This window comes from Chrysemys picta, chromosome 2 (genome assembly GCF_011386835.1).
Source record: "Chrysemys picta bellii isolate R12L10 chromosome 2, ASM1138683v2, whole genome shotgun sequence".
Taxonomy (NCBI): domain Eukaryota; kingdom Metazoa; phylum Chordata; order Testudines; family Emydidae; genus Chrysemys; species Chrysemys picta.
Window position 1 is genome coordinate 157,793,311 of NC_088792.1, and position 18,883 is coordinate 157,812,193.

The window sequence follows — 18,883 nt, forward strand, 5'->3', positions numbered from 1 at the left end:
AAAAGTTTTTCTTTGAGATGAGGTTGAAAGGGTACAATATAAAATATTAAAATGTTCTATTATACAAGTCAAAATGAAATCAAACGAAACAAAGTTAAAACAAAACATTTTAACATTATCGACAGAAAATGTTTTAACTTCCTTCCATCAGAAACTTAGATGAAATCAATATTAATCTTCAAAGGCTACAACTGAGAACTGTGCAAATGAGATGATCTGAATTTAAACCTCTCCAGGGCTCAAGGATCTTGGTTTAGTCTGGCCCATTAGAGAGAGAGCGAGTGGTGAAATTTATATTTTAACACCAAATCTCCGGTGTATTTGGATTCAATGGCTGAGGCCGTCTCTGAATTCAATCTTTTTAGTGTTCCTGTACCTGCAGGGGTCAGTTTTTTGACGGAGGGGAAATACAGCTTTAATGAGAGCTGACTAATCCCCAGGGCATCAGACTTTCTGGAGTAACTGATGATGCAGATCCAGGAGATATATAGCCTGTGAGTACGTGCCTCAGATTTGACTGCCCTTGCTACGAAAAAGTGTGAAAAACAGCAGAGAGCTGGAGGTGCTAGATAGGGCTGAACACAACGCCAAACAGGTTAAAGTGAGATGAGACCTACACAGAAAACAGCTTCGGAGGAGGAATGTTTCAAGACTAAAGCCCTAGAAAGGGAGGTAATTATAACGGATGCTTTGCTGTAAGACCATGTCTTACTATGTGTTTGTACAGCATCCAGCACAATGGGACCCTGAACCCCATTGGAGTCTCTGGGCATTACAGCAATATAGATCTTAAATAATAATACACGGTAAAGTGATCCTGAATGGTCTGTTCTTTAGGGGCCTCCTGGAAAGCAGCTCACATTCCCTGTTCACCTCCTTGGCTGCAAATCATTTCAGTGCAGCGCTCAAGGAATGCCACAGCTCTCAGATTACAGCAAAAGCCCATGATATCACCCATCAGCCTAGCTGGTGTGTCTGAGCTTGGAGGGGGTGGACCCTGGGAGGGGTTTGCTTGGATAACTCCAGTGAAATTTGCCAGGAAGAAGCAGCACCAGGATTTCTGCAGCACATTTCCCTGGCTGCAGAGTATTTTCTAAAGCAAAGGGGACCCCTCAAACTGCACTCTTGCCTCAGAAGAGGCACTTTAGTGCAAAGAGAGCAGCAGGAACTGAGGTCACCCCCCCACCAAACCATCTCCAGGTAAGTGCTGTCCTGCTGCATTGCAATCCAAAGAGTGGCATTATTATTACAGAAGTAATGCCAGATTGATTTGTGTGGGTGACTCTTTTTGTTGTTGTTTGACAGCCAGCTTAAACCAATCATCTAGCCTGTGTTGGGGCTGAAAGTCAACCTCGTTTCTCTCTACTCTTTGAACATCTTTTATTTCTCTAACTTCAGTTGGTTATTTAGCATCTGCATCTCAAAAGGAGGGCGAGGGGGTGGGAGAGAACCAGTAAAACAGATCATCTTGTATTCCTCTGGAAACTTGTTCTTTTAAAAAAAAAAAAAAAAATGCTGCAGATTTTTTCTGTCACTTGGCAATGATGTTTGTGGTCAGGTAAAACTTTCTCCCCTGTTCACTTACAGGAATGAGTTGGGACTGAACTAATGAAGTGGAAAAGCTGTGTTGCTAAATGCCTACAAGTTGAGACAGCATAGATTCTGTAACACTGGTAGCCTGTGCCTGATTGAGTCTAGGAAGCTACTGTCCATGCAATAAACTCGGTGTAAATATCACCAATTTAAGACTTCAGAAGCAGTTTAAATTCTCTTGCCTGAATAAATGATTCTCAAAAGGAAACATTTAAAAGCAAATGTTCCCTTTCCAGGGATGGCGTGGAACATACAGAGATCTATTTCCATAAGAGGAAATTTCTTTCTGTTGTTGTGCTAAGATTCAGTTGAATCTGAGCCGACTCTCTGTTCCTTGAAGTGTGGTCCTTGCACCGAACAATTCGTTCTTTAGAGGGACCATTTTATCCCGAGCTCACACAGCAGTCCCAGTAGGATTCAGGATGACTTTCCACTTGTGAGTATCATGAGAGAGAATTGTGGAGTGTTTCCTAGAGGGGACACCAGATGTGCGGTTCAATACAAGCTAACAAAGTTTCAGCATTGAAACTTGTGACAACCTCTTTCTGGAATGAATGCTGCTCTTATATGGCCCCTGTGCTGAGGGTGTTAAAGATGCAAACTACTCTTCTCTTTTCAGACTAGCGGCTACTACTTAGCGGAAAACAACAGGTGTCACTGTCTGCAGCGCCAGAGGAGAACCTGAGATCAAATAGTTTAGAGGTGAGCTTAAAGCAATACTTGCCTCAGTTATCTGGGAGTATAGGGAGAAAACCCATTAGCATTCCAGGTAGGAATCGGTTCATAAAGACAACATTGCACTGTTTTCAAACAGCTGCTTGATAGAGACTGAAAATAATTTGCTTTAGGTTTCCACTCATCTGTTTTATTGCACCCACATTATACCACCCACATAGTGTCTCTTAGGTGGAGGTTAAGGTGCTGTTACAAATCAGACAATGCAAATATTGGCATGAGCTATTGTAACAGTAGAAAATCTAAGAGGAAACCACATCTTTCTGGATAGTATGCTTGCTGGTTGTTGCTGCATAATAACGAATCTCATCTGGGCTCGCTTAGTGTTACATGAACTTAGAAAACACACGAGAAAAGGGCTTTCTTTTTTAACATTAGCTGTAATGTTTGGGACAGTCAGGTGGAGATAAATGAGTAACAGGATGACTCTTCAAGATCACATACGATACAGAGAGATCTAACATAGAGCCTTTCCATCACTGGCACTTCTTGACTACCAGCAAATAAGAGTACATCTGAATGAGGTCTGTAGCCCTGTGCTGTGGTCTTGGTCAAATCTGACAAGCTAAGCAGAGGCTGCTCCATGTTAGTACTACCAAGGAAATCCAACTGCTGCAGAAAGTTGTCTTAATGATTAGTACATGGCATTCCATCCCTGAGACAATCATTTCCCCCCCTCCCCCGCCCATGTTGTTAAATGATCAGTGCTAGGTGCTGTCTTTTGCATGATGAAATAAAACTGATCTCTAGGGCACATGTGGTCATCAGAGTTTCCTGGAAACTATTTGCATGTTGTTAACCTCCAGGTTTCCTGTCTGAATTTCATTCCATCCCTAAATTCTCCTTCCAGCTTTGTGTTTAATCCATTATTAATTCTTATCCTAAACTTTTTTTGCATGGTGTCGCTGTACACTGTTAAACAGCTGCCACGTTCCACCCTAGAAATGGCTACTCTTCAGTAGTAGGTGGCATGATTGCACAGTTCATCACTCAGTTTGTTTGTAAAGCACTTTATAGAAGTGTGAAATGCTCTAGGAATGGGGTGTGTGCCTAGATACGGTGTATACTGTGAATGTGTGTAAATATACATTGTGGGTGAAATTGATGCCCGGTCTAAGCCTCTTGAAGTCAAGAGTTCCACCAAGGATTCATTTAATCCGGTGTTTGAGGATGTAGATAGATATCTATAAATATACAGTCTTCAAATAGTCAATGGCAAAATAAATATGGAAAGTAGATATATAAAAAAATTAAAAATCAGACCAAGTCCCAGACAGAAAATTGTAGTGCATTTTGGAGCGACCGTATACATCATCCCTGTGCATGTGATACCCAGAATACATGATCTCTTTATTCAGTGGTATAAGGTATTAGTTGGCTGTTTCGTTTCTTCCCTGTGGTTCTGCTTATTAAGTGGTGAAACCTCCAGACTAGGATCTTCAAAAGAGAGTTCGGTCCAACTCCCATTGACTTTCAGTGAGTCTTAGGCTCCCAATTCCCTTGGGCTTCATGGAAAACCCCAGCTCTCATGCCCATTAATATTAAGGGATGTTCCATCAAGGGGTGAACAAAGTCCAAAAGTGACACAGGCTAGATATCCGCATAATTGAAAACCAGAAAGATGTATGCATCTCTTAATACCAGGGTCACCATTCCAGTTCTGCGACTGCATGTGTTATTGATGGTTCAGGTACTTTAAACCGAATCATCATTATGCAGGGATTTTCCTTTTTTTTTTTTAAAATGGCATTTCATATTTCCTAGCATTCCACAAAATCATTCTGTATCCATAGCGTGTGTGGGCATGCACTCACATGTTCTATTGCGATGAATCCAAGCATGTCAGCTGTGGATTTCATTGTGTTACCTTATTGTAGCCTCTTACTCATATTGAGCAAATCACATGCCATTTAAAGAATGGAGTGCTGGACTGGGACTCAAGAGACCTGGGCTCTATTCCCAACTGGACTTCTGGGTGACTACGGGCAAGTCTCTTTCCCATGCTGCGCCTTGGTTTTCCTATCTGTAAAATGGGGATAACGATACTGAACTCTTTTATAACGCACTTTGAGATCTACTGATAAAAACTATGCTAGGCAGTATTATTAATAAACTAAAAACATAAGTTTCATGGTTCAAGTTGCTGTTGCTTCTGTTAAAATGAATAAGGGGTCTGAGCAGATTAATTGTCCTAAAGTTTAAGAAACCATAAGATATTTCTGGAACTTACAATAAATAACTAGAATAACATTAACAACAAGGAGTCCAGTGGCACCTTAAAGACTAACAGATTTATTTGGGCATAAGCTTTCGTGGGTAAAAAACCACTTCTTCAGATACAATTTACCCACGAAAGCTTATGCCCAAATGAATCTGTTAGTCTTTAAGGTGCCACTGGACTCCTTGTTGTTTTTGTGGATACAGACTAGCATAGCTATCCCCTGATACTAGAATAACGTTGGGTTCAAAAGTTTCGTTCTGCTTAATCATTTCCGATGTGAATTAGAACGGTAGTGTATAAGTGTCATATCTGTCGTTGAATTTTTTTTTCATACTGAGACAGTACTGTCCATTTAGTCGCCAAGAACCAGAATTGGCCAGGAGTCTGAGAGTGTCAGTCATGCTGTAACACGGAGGCTGTCGCTCTCCATTTGGCTTCGTCCTTCATTGCTAAACAAATTGGAGAGGTGAGAAAAATGAAGATCTGTTGCCAAAATAAAACACACATTAGAAAGTGCAGCCACTGGGGGGCTTGATATGTGTCCCTCTGTCCTCAGAACAAAAATTCTTTCTACTTAGCTGTAAAGGAGAATTAAAAAAAAAAAAAAAAAGTAAGGGCTAAAACTGAGAGTGAACGTAAGTGACTTTAGTGCAGTGAGAGAGAAAGGAGAGAGCTTTAATGCTAACTGATGCCATGGTGCTAAGACTCACATTCTTGTTATCTTTCCACACTTCCATCCCACGCTTCAGGCCAGGTACATTACAGGAAACAGAAAACCTTCAGGGATGATTAGGGAATTCAAAATTAATTAGTGAAGCTAATAGCCCCGATGGTACTGTCAAAACCAGCCTGAGCAACTACAGTTCCCAGCAATGCTTCTGTTCCCATACAATTTCTGAGTGAGTTTGAGATCCTGTGCTTCTCACCCCTCCTAGCCCCTTCTTTGGGCTTTTCAGCTATGTGAGATTGGACACACACACTCACTCACTCACACTCTCTCTCTCTCTTTCTCTTTCTCTCTTTCTCTCTGTGAGAGCCATGGCTATTTGAAGGGCATGCTAAAACAGTGTGAATTCATGGACCTGTAGAATTTCCCTGGGTGGTACAAAGGGGTTCAGTCACTTGACTTCCTTCAATGCTGAGTTGTGTGGCTGGACCTATGGCTCGTGAAAAATATAATCCGCATTCTTAGTCACCAGAGCTGCTCTTTGCAGATCTCGAGTCTAAAGCGAGTGAGGGGAAATCCCAGGCTTCTTTCTTCTTTGTTGTGAAAAGCTGTGTGTGTTGTAAATACATTTATTCCTCCAGCTTCTCTCTTCTGGCAGAGTACTGTGCTGTCTTGTTTCTGTGGGTGTTCCCTCCTCCCCCCTGCCCCATTCCCCCGTTGTACATATTTCATTAAGTCAGTGGCTTTTTTTTACTGTTACCTAACATATGAATGTGCAGCTGAGGCCAGAAAGCTTTTTGTAATTATTTGCCGATCCTATGTTCTTTGCCAAGCTAGATCCTGAGACAAGTCAGATGGTGCTTGTGCTGTAGAACAGCATGATGTCTGTTTGTTACCTCATCCCTGCAAAACCCTGATGAAGTACAAGAGTCTCTAAGTGCCCAAGACTCATCTGTTCTTCACAGTGGATGGGTGGTGTTAGAATTAAATCCTCTTTGCTTTTGAAGATGTTACCAGTTGGGCCTATTCAGTTTGCAGCAGTCTGAGATCCTGGGTTTGCTAAAGCAAGTCTGCTTGCTACTGCCAGTCAACTGTGTTCTGTTTTTAATGATAGTTCAGGCAGAACTGAAGCAAATGGAAACCCCCCGATGCTACTTGCTAACATCTGTTGGCTTTTTTTCATATGAACAGTTGCATTCATTTTAGCTGATGACTAGCTGAATATATTATAATACTATTGACTGAAAGGTTTGCAGACTAGACTGGGCTTGCGGCATCCAACGAACGAGGGCCCAATTCTGTAAAGAGCACTACACTTTTATTGTCATAGGCCCAGTCTTGCAGCTTTTGAAGCTTGTGGGAGCTTTTACATTGATTTCAGTGGGACCCGGATTGGACGTCATATGAGAGCACGCCTGAGGAGATGTTGCTTGAGGTGCCCCCAGCCATAGTGGTGTGAACTTGATGGGAATACATAACTTGGATCTCAACCATTATCTTTTTTTTTTAACCAAGCTATAACTATCGATCAAAACTGAATCCAATCCAAGAGGATCCAGTTACAGGTAAATTGCAGGCATGTGGCAGTGAGAGTCTGCATGTGGAATAGTTGCATGCTTCAAGCAGGAGTTGCCTATGGAAAAATTCCAGACTACAGCACTTCGCTCTTCACCTGCAGTATGTGAAGAACTACGAAACTCTCTCCCCTTTAAAGAGTTTGCTTTATCTGAAGTTACATTTACAGCCTATCAGGATGGCATGTAATCTCTTTGGAAATGCTGCATTTGTAAGCCCTATACATTGTTCACTCCATATCGTATCACGGATTAACATTGCTATAAGGGTGATCTCTGCTAGAGTACTCGCTCCTGCATTACTTGCAAGTATCTATCTCTCATCAGCAAGCTATACCTCTAAGCAATTGACTCTTCTTGAAAAGCTGGTGATGGACCATGGTATGTGCCCTGTGTTGCCTCAGGTAGGGCAAGGATTGTGGGTCATTAAACTTCCATCGACACTACACATTTTCACTTGCCCGTTGCACAGTGGTTTTTATAAGGTAGGGGTAGGGATACTGAGATCTCAGAAGGGAGAATTAAAGAGCTCTGTTGAAGTCACCAATCTTTTTATCGGGGCCTCACTGCTTCTGTGGGGAAGCTGCTTGAAGGTACAATTCACAATGTTGCACATTCTGGAACCCTTGGGCCAGGGGTCAGCAATGTTCGACACGCGGCTCGCCAGGGTAAGCGGGCCGAGGGATGTGCTGGCCGTGGCTTCCCGCCGCCCCCATTGGCCTGGGACAGCAAACCGCGGCCAATGGGGGCCGCGATCGGCCGAACCTGCCGCGTCAGCAGGTAAATAAACTGGTCCGGCCCGCTAGGGTGCTTACCCTGGCAAGCCGCGTGCCAAACGTTGCCGACCCCTGCCTTGGGCTATAGTATTTTTGTTCTCCTTTTAGCACACTGAATTGGAAAATCAGGTTCTCCTGACCATCAAGATGCTGCTTTTCTACTTGTGGCTTTCCCATAGTTGCACCAACACCTATGAAATTGTTTAAATGGGTCTAAATCCAGGCCTTTAAGTAATCATACAGGTCTCTGACCTGTAATGGACTTAAATCATGTTTTCTCAACAGATCATTATTTCAGGTCACATTAATAACTGACATGAGCATTGAGCTCAGCTAAGTTACTCTTCTAGCTGAAGTGGCAGAGGCCTGTGCTGATGGTCTCTGGTTCAATCCCTGCTAGTGACCTTGATGGCTGGCTGTGTCTGTGTATGTTGTGGCACCTTAAAAGGGTTCTTGGGGCCTGATCTTGAAAGCCGAGGAGTAGTGTTTCCTCTCGTGAGTTGTCCCATTGACTTCAATGGGATTTCTCAAGTGCATAATAGTTTCAATGAGTGGTCCCTTAGTCCCAGTGCAGGCTGGGAATGATTTAAAGCACAGAACAGGAAGTCCAGAGATCTGGATTCTTTTCCAGGCTCTTCCACTGACTTCTTGGGCAAATTAATGTTCTGTGCTTCAGTTTTCCCTGAATGGGGAGACCTACCTACCCCACATGGGGGTAAGGCTTAAATTATTAATGTGTTTTGAGATCTTTAGAGGGAGATCAGAGTGCTTAAGAGAGAGTGGTTTGCCAAAGTACAAAGGTATTAAACAGTGCTGGCACAAATGGAGCATCTTATGAACATGGAGTGAGACTTTCAGTTGCCTGGGGAATTTAAAATGCTCCATTCCCACTGAGATTCAGGGGAGTCCCAATCCCTGTGATGGCTTTGCAAATCTCAGCCATAGCATTGGATGAACCTTTTGCTGTAAATATTTTCCTCACTAGGGTGTTTTTGGTGGCTTTGGAAGATGCAGCCATAAGTCTGTGCACTGTGCTTTTAACCTACCTAATTCAGATGGTTGCCATTTGTTCCTTTAAATGTTCTTGTCCTGGACCCATCATTGAGCTAACCGACTGCCTGTGTGAACTTTAGGCATTAAGATTTGCCTTATTGGATCACGTCAGCATGTGGGCTGTGGAAGCTGTTTATACCAGATGTTTTGGCAGGAGCCAAGAACAAAAACCAAACTCATAATTCACCTGGCCATCCAGTGCTGTCCCAACATAACTCTGCTGAAAGCAGTGGATATGTGCTGGGAGTGATTTATGCAGCATCTGGTCCCCATGAGCCTTTCGTATATGCAAAAAAGGCACATTAAGTTCAGTCATAACGCATATTTCACTCTACTTTCATTGGCAAACCCCCTTAATGAATTGTCAGAAGAAAAGAAAAGTCATGTGCTTGAGGTGTTGTCCTGGGACTCTGGAATCTGGGTTCTGCTCCCAGCTCTGCCACAGACACCATGTGTGACTGTGGGCAAGTTGCTTTTCTCTCTGTGTCTCAGTTCCTGATCTGTGAAATGGGGATAATGCTTCCTGGCCTCATGGGGTGTTGAGGTGTATAGTTACCGCAGTGATGAATCCTGTACAACAGCCTAGAAATCAATCTTAGTCCAGTGAAGTTCATGGGAATCCATGATGTTAACAAGATCAAGGTTTGGCCCAAACCCAGCACTTTGTAGTGCTTTATTCCCCCTAGTTTCCCCGAACCAGTTTTGTTTGAACCATAGTTAACGACCCCACTGTGCCATTCACGAATAGGGATGTTTCAAATGCACCCACCTTTGTTACTTGCACTTGGTTCAGAGAGAGAGACTTTGCATCCAGAGGTCTCAAAGCACTTTACAAAAGGAGAGTCAGTATCATCATCCCTGTTTACTTAAGGGGAAACTGAGGTGGAAGTGACTTGCCTCAGATCTACTTAACAGTGTGGTGGCAGAACTGGGAATAGGACCCAAGTTTTCTGGCTTCTGGTCCAGTAGATCACACAGCCTCCTTCAGCTGCTTGGAAGGCTACTTTATCCAGGTTTCCCTGTGCCCGTGTCTCTTTGTCACCTTTTGGGGTAGCGCAGACCTAGCACATACTGACCGATCTTCCATTCTAGACATCTGTATTGGTGACTCTCCTTCCCTGTGTTTTGGCTGCTGCCAGGGAACGATACTGCTTTGGGGAGTTGGGGAGCTCTTTCCCACTGCTCTCTGGCATTGCTTCATTTGGAAACTATTCAGCCGCTAACCTCCACGTGTACTCCCTGACTGCTCCATGTGCTGGTTGCATGAATGACAATGTGGAATATCTGAGGGCTGGGGCAGGAAATGAACTGACATTCAGTTCAGCACCACGTCTGGCTCAAGTTTCTTAACCAGAAAATAACTCCTCCTACCTTAAGTGAACAGTTTCTGAACCTTCACTCACTGCAAGCGTGTAGAAGTAGTTTAACCACTGGACTTCTATCTAGTTGACTTAGGGCTGGAGTTCAGCTGTAACATTACCAAGAGGCCAGAGAATGTCAGACAAATCTACATTAAAAATGATTCCTATGCATGGCTGCATACAATAATTCTGTGTAGATGAAGCCAGATGTGCAGTAATGGAAATACGCTGTATGTCATAATATTGGGAATCAAGAAAATTCAAGCTGCAATGTAAATCTCTCCATTCTTGACCACATTATTTTATTTTGTTTCCTCTCTATTTTTCCACCATTTAAAGGATGGATTTGGCTTTTTTTTTTTTAATTGTACATTTGCTCAGATGGCCACAGAATTAAAATGGTGAAACTCTTGTTCAATCAGACTGTTGCATAGGTTAGTCTGCTTAGTCATTATAAATGCAGTTCCATAAAGAATTGTTTTCAGATTAGAGCTGGCTGGAGAATAGGAATTCTTTGTTACACACCCTGTTGAGGTTTTGACATTTGTCTCCGCTGCCCTGTAGAACAAAACCCAAGACCTTTGATTTCAGAAATGTTTCGCTAAAACACCAGGAGGGGGCAACTTGAACACATCCTTCCATTGGTCAGGTCCCTTGGTTAGAGAGGAAAAATAAGTCCCCATGTTATCATGTTTTACCTTTCACACAGATTTTTCTTTCATTTCAGCCAACCTACGGAGCATCCTACCTGCACTGAACAGCACCTGCTAAAGAGAGGAGCTGGCTCTGAGAACTGTGGGGGCTGAAAATGGGAAGATGCCTGAGTTTCAACCGTAACCACTTTTTCATCGGGCTGTTCTTCTTCAGCTGTCTGAGCCATTTGGGCCTTGCCCAGTATGAGCACTGGCCCTACTATTCCGGCCACCCTGAGCAACCCCCTTCAGAATACCACGCCCCCCAGCAGCCGGCCAACATCCCCAAGATTCAGCTGCGGCTGGCCGGGCAGAAGCGGAAGCACAACGAGGGGCGGGTGGAAGTGTTCTACAACGGGGAGTGGGGCACGGTGTGTGACGACGACTTCTCCATCCACGCCGCTAACGTGGTGTGCAGAGAGCTGGGCTATGTGGAGGCTGTGTCCTGGGTGTCAAGCTCCAAGTATGGAAAGGGAGAAGGTAAAGTTGCCCGGTTTCTGCGGCCCACCTTGTGTTTACGTTCACTCTGCTTTCCTTGGCCTCCTGTGCGTGCCCACGCCGTGGTGGGGTTTCCAGTGGCAAACGATTGAAACAAAATGAACGTAAGGGCTTGTCTAAATGAACGCTTCATTCATGGCAAGCTGGGGTGTACATCTGTTCCACGTTAGCCTGTTGCGCACTTCAGTATCCGGGTGGACCCTGCTGCTGTGACCTAACAGTTCTTTAGTGTGCTTTAATCCGCTCCTGTTTCAAAGCGGAGTAGATCGAAGCACACTACAGAGCTTTTAGTGCGTGGTAGCAGGATCTGCAAGGACACTTGGCACATGGCAGGCTACTGTGGGGTTGATTTACGTCCCAGCTAGCCAAGAATTAAGTGTCAGTGTAGACAGGCCTGAGTTGAGTTTAGTGCTATTGAGAGGGGTCAGATTGAGCAAACTGGAGATGAAAGCTCTTGATGTGTCAACACAACAGACTGAGGATGTGGCTCAGCCCTGGCGTAGAGGGGGCCACCTCTAGGAGAAGAGGAAGTGACTCAGACCCCATTCCCAGGCTACCACCGCTGGTGTTAATGGAACTGAGATTTAGGGTACCCAGAAATTTCAGATTGGGAGAGGCTGGGTGGGAGTCTTGTGGTTAAAGCATGAGACTAGAATGCAAGAGATGTGGGTTTAATTTCTGGCTGTCACAGGCTCCCCTCTGTGACCTTTCAAGGTAGCTTGTGATGATAGGGGGCAGGGCTCAGCAGGCCTGGGGCTAACTTCTGGTTTATAGCTTATGGTCCCAAAAGCTCATGCTTCAGGGTTTTGGCCAGCAGCCTACAGGGGTCAGGAAGGGATATTTTCCCCCAAGTCTATTCAGGGGTTGTGGTTGTCGTTGATCTCCTTTCTCTGTAGTATCATGGATGGCCATGGCTGGAGATTGGACACTAGACAGGGTGGGCCAGGACACTGAGCTTTCTCTCTCAGGAGCTTGGCTGGTTGGTTCTTGCTCACCTGCTCAGAGTCTAACTGATTGCCATAGGTGAGGCCAGGAAGGAATTTTCCCCCAGCTCAGTTTGGCAGTGACCTTTGGGGGGGAGGGAGAGTGTTGCCTCCCTCTGCAGCGTATGGGTGCAGGTCACTTGCCAGGGTTCTTTGGGCATCTCTCACTTAACCATTTCCCTGCCATTGTTGGGGTCTTAGGCACTGGTGCACCTCAGTTCCCTCATATTCTCTGCCTGTGGGACATCATAGTCTAGTCTCCCGGGGGTCTCAGTTTCTTTGGTCTAATTTCAGTTGTCAGGTATAGTGTGCAGGAGCTGGGTGGCGTCGGTGGCCTGTGATATTTGGGAGGTCAGATGATATGATCTGGTGATCTACGAGTGTACGACCTTCTTCAAGTCACTTAATCTGTGTCTCTTGTTTCATCATCTGTGGAATGGGGATAATAGTCCTTCCTTCTTCCCGCCCTGTGTCTTGACTCTTCAGATTATAAGGGACTGTCTATTACTGGTAGGAAGCGGGTAGCAGACTGAAATTTTGCTGAGGGCAGCAGTTTGCCTTGAGTGGCTTCTGGACTAGCCTGTGAGACCCCCCCAGCCTGCATTTCTAATTATATAATTAAACACACTTTATAGTAATCATTCAGGAAACTAACATATTAGCTCTGGCAGGGGAAGAGTTCTCATCAGGCCGAACCTTACATGAAACTGTGTTTATTTTTTGTCCTCCTTGATATTGCATACAGATGGCTTGGCTGTAAAGTGGACTGTTACAGACGAGACATCAACCCGATCACACTTCAGATTGGGCCTTCCAAATATGCATTGAATTAAGATGTAGGAAGGCAAATATTGGTTTGTTATATGTAGGAATTGATTATTAAAAGCATATTTGGGATTTAGTAGCTCCATAAACCTCAATAACTATATGTTTAATTGTCTTATCTACCATAAGTAAATGTTTGCCTACTGAATATTTTATAATTGGTAGCATGAAGCATAGAGCCAGGTTCACGCTAAATGCAACTCCATTCACTCCCTGCAGTTACACTGGAGATGAATTTGGTCCGTAGTTTTTTAACACCATTCTTTAACACCCGCACCTATAAAATTACCCATAAAAAGCAAGCGGGCTTAAAATTGACTTGAGAGAAATTTGAGACCTCAAATGTTGTCCCACATTGTGGATCTTGGCTCCCACGGTCCAGCAGGAGATTTCCAAGGGAGAGGCCGTGACATTTTAAACAAAACATTGCCCTCTGATTCACTTAGAGTGAGTGCTTTCTCTGCGTGCCGCAGGAAGCCCATGCCGTGGAGTTGGGATTCACCAGGGCAATTTCTGCATTGCTGTGGGGTGGGGGTGGATCTGAGCGTGGCTTGGTCTGGAAGAGAGGAGGAGCATGGTTGATGGATCTAGGATACGGTGAATCAACCAGCCAAATGTAATAAAGCAGCTGCATGAGGCACTATGGGCTCAGGGTATGTCTACATTGCAATGTGAGCCTGGGGTTGTTAGAACTCAAGTTATCAGATTCTGGCTTTGTTAAGCTTTGGCATGAGCATTTACATCATTTGTAACCCCTGGCTAGGAATTGTTGAAGCCTGGATCCCAACCTGGGGTTATGGTGTCATGCAGGCCTGAGTCCAACCAACCATATCCCAGAATTCCTAGCACCCACCCAAAATGTGGCCACTAGCCCTTTGTTCATGATGCAGGGTGCGGGGGGGAGGGAGAAACTTGACTATCCACCAAACTTGACTGTCCAGAGGACAAAGAAAGTCCGCCTGTGGGATGCTTCTGGCAGACTCCTAGAGCATGTGTCTGTTGTGGTTGCATCTACATTGAAGACACAGGGCTTGAATCCTGGATCCCAGGTTGACTGAGGCTTGGCCCTTCCACCCCCATGGGGTCCTGGAACCCTGGGTCAGCGTGACTTGTGTGTAGATGGAAGGTGGTTAGGCATGAGCCTGAGTTCGAACCTTGGGCTTACGTGCACTGCAATCAAACACCCACAGTTGCCTTGTGTCATCTGACTCGGGCTCATAGGGCTATAAAATTGCCATTGGGGTTGGGCTGGAGCCTGAACATCTGCCCTGCAATTTTATAGCCCCATAAGTCCAAGTCAGCTGACACGGGCCAGCCACAAGTGTTTGGTTGTGGTGTAATCACACTCTCTGAAGCTATGACAATGGGGGATATATAGGAACATAGTTAGAGAGACAGAGGAGGGAATGCAGCAGTTTCAGAGGCTGCCCTGGTGTTTTCAGTAGCAGCCTCAAAACTGGAAGAGGAGGGGATTCCTTCCATGTGACCACCGTGAGAGTTGCATTGCACCATGGCCATTCCCAGGCTTGGCACAGGGCCTGGGAAAACAGTTCAGATCCCTCGTATAGAACATGGTAGCACTGATGCCTAGGAGGTCCTATACATCTCACTTTCAAAGGTGTCAGAATGGATTGTTATAGCTGGGGGAGGGGGAATCTTTCTGATTCTCCAAATGTGAGACACCCCCTGTGGTCTGACACGTGGGTTAAGCATGCAGGACTTGATTTTTATTTCAGAGGCCCACAGCTCCCTTTGTAGTCCCAAGGGACTTCTGAGAATCAGCCCCTTAAAGACTCCAGGGAAAGGCACTATACAGTGGCCAGAGTGGGGATGGTAGATTCCATCTGATGCTGTAAGTTTTTTCACCCTCATCAGCTATTGCAGGGAGAGGGTGGCCATGGTGTTGAGATGTGGGTTGTGATTTTAGGTGTCCAACTTGTTGATGCCTTAAGGGAGGCCTCATTTTTCAGAAAGTCAGGGCTCAGCGCTGTCTGAGAGTCCAGCCTTGTTAAGGTGTTTCAAGTTGTCACCTGGAATTCCAGGCCTCCCAAGTCATTAGGCACCCATTGAAATTTGGGCCAAAATACACATTTAAAAAATGACCCGATTCAATCAAAACTCCGAGTTCTCTCCAAAAGGAAGTTTAATCAGGATTTGACATATTAGAGAGGATGCAAGAGGCCCTGGATATAGACAACTGATTCATGGCATTTGCAATTGGAAGCCATGCTCTAATCAACTGAGCCGAGGGGACCTACTGACACCAGCCGCTCTGAAGTGGCCGTCATCAGGGGAAGCTAGCTTTTACCACAAGGAAGTTTGATTAAAATCACTTTTGCCTGCCTTTCCTTTATGTGCTGATGCAAATGGCAGAGGGGATGGTACACAAGAAAAAAGGATTTTGTTCCACATTGCGAAACAGGACTATCTGCAGCAAGACACGGTGCCTGGCATACACTCATTACGAATACAATGTGCAAAGCGCAGAACTCTCTGAGCACAGCATCACTGTGATTTCATGTATCTATCTGAAATGACTACACTACATGCTTCATGTTTTAAATTAAGCTTTTACAATACCTAAGGTGGGGAAGATTTGAAAATTTGACTTGATTTTTCTATTCCCGACCTGAGACACATTAAAAGGAGCTGATTTTCAGGGGGTGGGTGCTCAGCAGTGTCAGAAAATCAGGCCCCTATAAGGTGTCTCCGCTTGGGGCCCCCAACTCATTAGTCAGTTTGGGAATTCTTGGCTTGTGTATCTTAATGCAGAGATGGTTGCTATTGGACATTGAAGAACAGATCCTCAAATTGGTGTAGCTCCATTAACTTCAATGGAGCGATGCTGATTTACACCAGCTCAGGATCTAACCCTAAATGTGTACCTTATTCAACTTAACCGTTGTGATTCTGGTTTATAAATACCTGAGGTGGGTCCTGCACAGGCCTGGATAGACTGAATTGACTTAGCTGTTTTCTCAGTTTATTTAAGTAAAGATTTTAGACTTTCCTTTGACAGGATTTACCGTGAGGAACACACACTTAGCAGAACTGGAGTGTCAGGCTCATTTAGATCAATTATAAGTGAATCTAGATTTACCATCTCTGCGGTTTGCTCACTGGTGTCTCAAGTCTTTCAATTCTTTCCTCCTCAGGCAAAATATGGATGGACAATGTCCACTGTACTGGCAAAGAGGCAACGCTGGCAGCATGTACCACAAACGGCTGGGGCGTCACAGACTGCAAACACACCGAAGACGTGGGAGTCGTCTGCAGTGAAAAGAGGATCCCTGGCTTCAAGTTTGACAAGCCGTTTCTCAACCAAATAGAGGTAAATGCACTTATAACTTGAAGGAACTGATCCAATGCCCAGTGGAAGTCTTCCCACGGTGTTTGGATCAGGCGCTGTATCTGCCAAGGTGATGAAATTGTTGGTAGAGACGGGCTCAACCTGCAGCGTTCGGATCCATGCTCAAACTTTCCTAGTGCATGAGATGTTCAGAGCTGGCATTTCGATTGAAGCCCATGTCACGTGCTGGGTTTGAGGAAATGATCCTATCTGGTATTTAACAGCACTGCATGATGCTTTCGTGACTTGACCTATGGATGGATCTTTTCTTATCTACTTAGTCTTAATGTACATGTTACGATATAAAATGTTCTATGTTACAGCTCCTCTGTAAAATGGGGATAATAATAGTTTCTACCACCCTTTGTCTGTCTTGTCTATTGAGACCGAAGGGCCTAGAAGCAGAGACTGTCAGCATCTAGCATGATGTGGCACTGATCTCATTTGAGACATCTAGCTGCTTCTGTAATATAAATAATAGAGAACAATAACATATAGTACCTTTTCAGCCTGAAGAATTATAAGGCTCTTTACAAACTATACACTGTTTACTAGAATCACCTCTATCAGTACTAAATAACAGCTGATTCCACGGTGGAATATATTTAATGGCAAACAGCTCTGCATGAGTCCTACTTCCTGTCTTAAGAATTGTATACAATCCAGCTATAACAGCAAGCAAATATTCCAGGGTGTTTTCTTAGACAGATTTTTTTTGTCAGCAATAAAATAAAGATACATGTTGATATTTTTAAACAAACATTTTCAGAATTTCTCTGTAGTATATGAGAAGGTTCAAACCCAGTTATTTTTCCTTTCTGGATCACCTTTTACAAGAGTAAAAAATTGTCTTTCGGATTTGATTCGCACTAATATTAAAGCATAACATGTGATACAGTCCTTGTAATCAGATGAATTCCTTATTTGTTAAAAGCTATGAATTATTGGGTGCCATTTTCTATAGTTGTGATGTGGCTTCTCTTTGGGGTCTTATGGGCACATTTGGGTACAACAGAGTTGTCCAGGGACAAGAGCAGATTCCGAGAGTTGTGCGTTTGAGTGGATTGACTTTATAAGGCAACATTTAAAGAACTGTTTATGTGCCGCTTGGCTAAAGGATGATGAGAGGGGCTGTGATAACTCTGTGGAGTGTCTGAAGGAGTTGAGGATTAGTGTTAGGAGTGCTGGGAGGAAATTTAACAAGTGTAGGCAGGACATCCGGAAAAAATTCTTAACTGGGAGGTTAGGCAATTAGGCCGTGGAATAGTTTCCCATGGGAAATGATGGAAGCTCTGTCGCTTGAGTCATTTTAAAACTAGACTTGACAGACTCCTTGAGACTAAACTGCTAGGAAGAATCCTGTAGTGGAAAAAGGGTGAGCGAGGTGAGCAAATAATTCTGTCCATCTTGGATTTCTGAGTGTCTTCAGGTTGCAAACGACTAGTGCTGACTCCATGCAAAGTTGCTCTCTTTACAGTGCTGTAGTGTTTTAATATGCAAATACAGGGATCACCCTTCGTCATCATTTGCCAGCAGATCCCATCCAATTACCACAGTTCTATCCTAGCCTAAGTATAAGGGGGAATCTGTGGCATCTGAGACACCACAGAGTGGTTTCTGTGGCTAAGTCCTGGCTTGGCTGGGGACACGTTTTACAATAGTGGATATAGGGGGTTTTTAATGCACTTTTAAAACAAGATTATTCAAAGGACTGTTGGCTGTAGAATAACTAGCAATAACCTTTTAACATTTGGTTCCTACAGAGGGCTCCATTGGAGGATGGTAAATATAATGCAGATGGTGAAGAAATATAGCACTCCCTGTTTAAGGATGCGTAGGGCATGGCCTAGTGGGGGCACCACATGCACTAGTTCTGTAGTAATCTCAGATCCTCCCAGTATGTGTGTGGTGTCGACGGGGGGGATCTCAGCCATTAGAAGGAAGAGGGTGCCATTTGCATTATGGAATCCGTCACCTGAGAAGCTGGTCACGGAGCTGCAAATGTAGTGGCTGTTGTGGCATGAGGATGAGTCTGTGAAGGAGGGGGAAAGCTCTCCAGGATGAAGGGGATGGTGGAAGACTCTCACCTGTGCACTCTTCAAACTGTCTGATGTTCGAGTCACTGTCTGAGTGAATTTATGGTCCATGACTCTTCTTGCCAGGCTCATGGGTTCAGGCTCCACATTGGATGGCGCTATGTAGCTGCCCCTGTTTGAGCAGACTATGGGGTTTGAATCCATGACCTTCACTGCCAAAGCAGGGGCCTCTACTGCTTGAGCTTAAGGACTTAGCCTCCTAAAATGGTTACTGTGGCAGACTCATAAACCTTTTGTGTGGACCAGCCACGAGAGGAGGACATAGGCCCACACTCTCCTAGCATGAGTGGCTTAAGCATTGGCATTCACACCTGAGTGGAAAGAAAACCCCATACCAGAAGCCCTAGAAACCCTCCGCTTTGCTGCAGAATGACAGAGGGGAAATACATTGGTGGCATTGTGAAAAAGGAGAAAAATACTACTTTTTTTTTTTTGAGTGCTAGTTCAGTGGTTAGAGCAG

At 44.5% G+C, this 18,883-nt stretch overlaps 1 protein-coding gene across 5 annotated transcripts in view; it reads left to right on the forward strand.

The window, feature by feature from the left end:
* Window positions 1-977: 977 nt before the first annotated feature.
* Window positions 978-18,883, forward strand: part of LOXL2 (lysyl oxidase like 2) — a 100,276-nt gene continuing 82,370 nt past the window's right edge. For 2 of the 5 annotated variants that reach the window (XM_005285147.5, XM_065584521.1), the window contains exons 1-4: window positions 978-1,200; window positions 2,213-2,295; window positions 10,708-11,152; window positions 16,134-16,309. In XM_005285147.5, the coding sequence (XP_005285204.1) occupies window positions 10,789-11,152; window positions 16,134-16,309 (540 nt within the window). In that variant the 5' untranslated portion in view covers window positions 978-1,200; window positions 2,213-2,295; window positions 10,708-10,788. The remainder of the gene's footprint in view (window positions 1,201-2,212; window positions 2,296-10,707; window positions 11,153-16,133; window positions 16,310-18,883) is intronic. The other 3 variants (XR_006172208.2, XM_008168662.4, XM_065584522.1) reach the window with 3 other exon arrangements.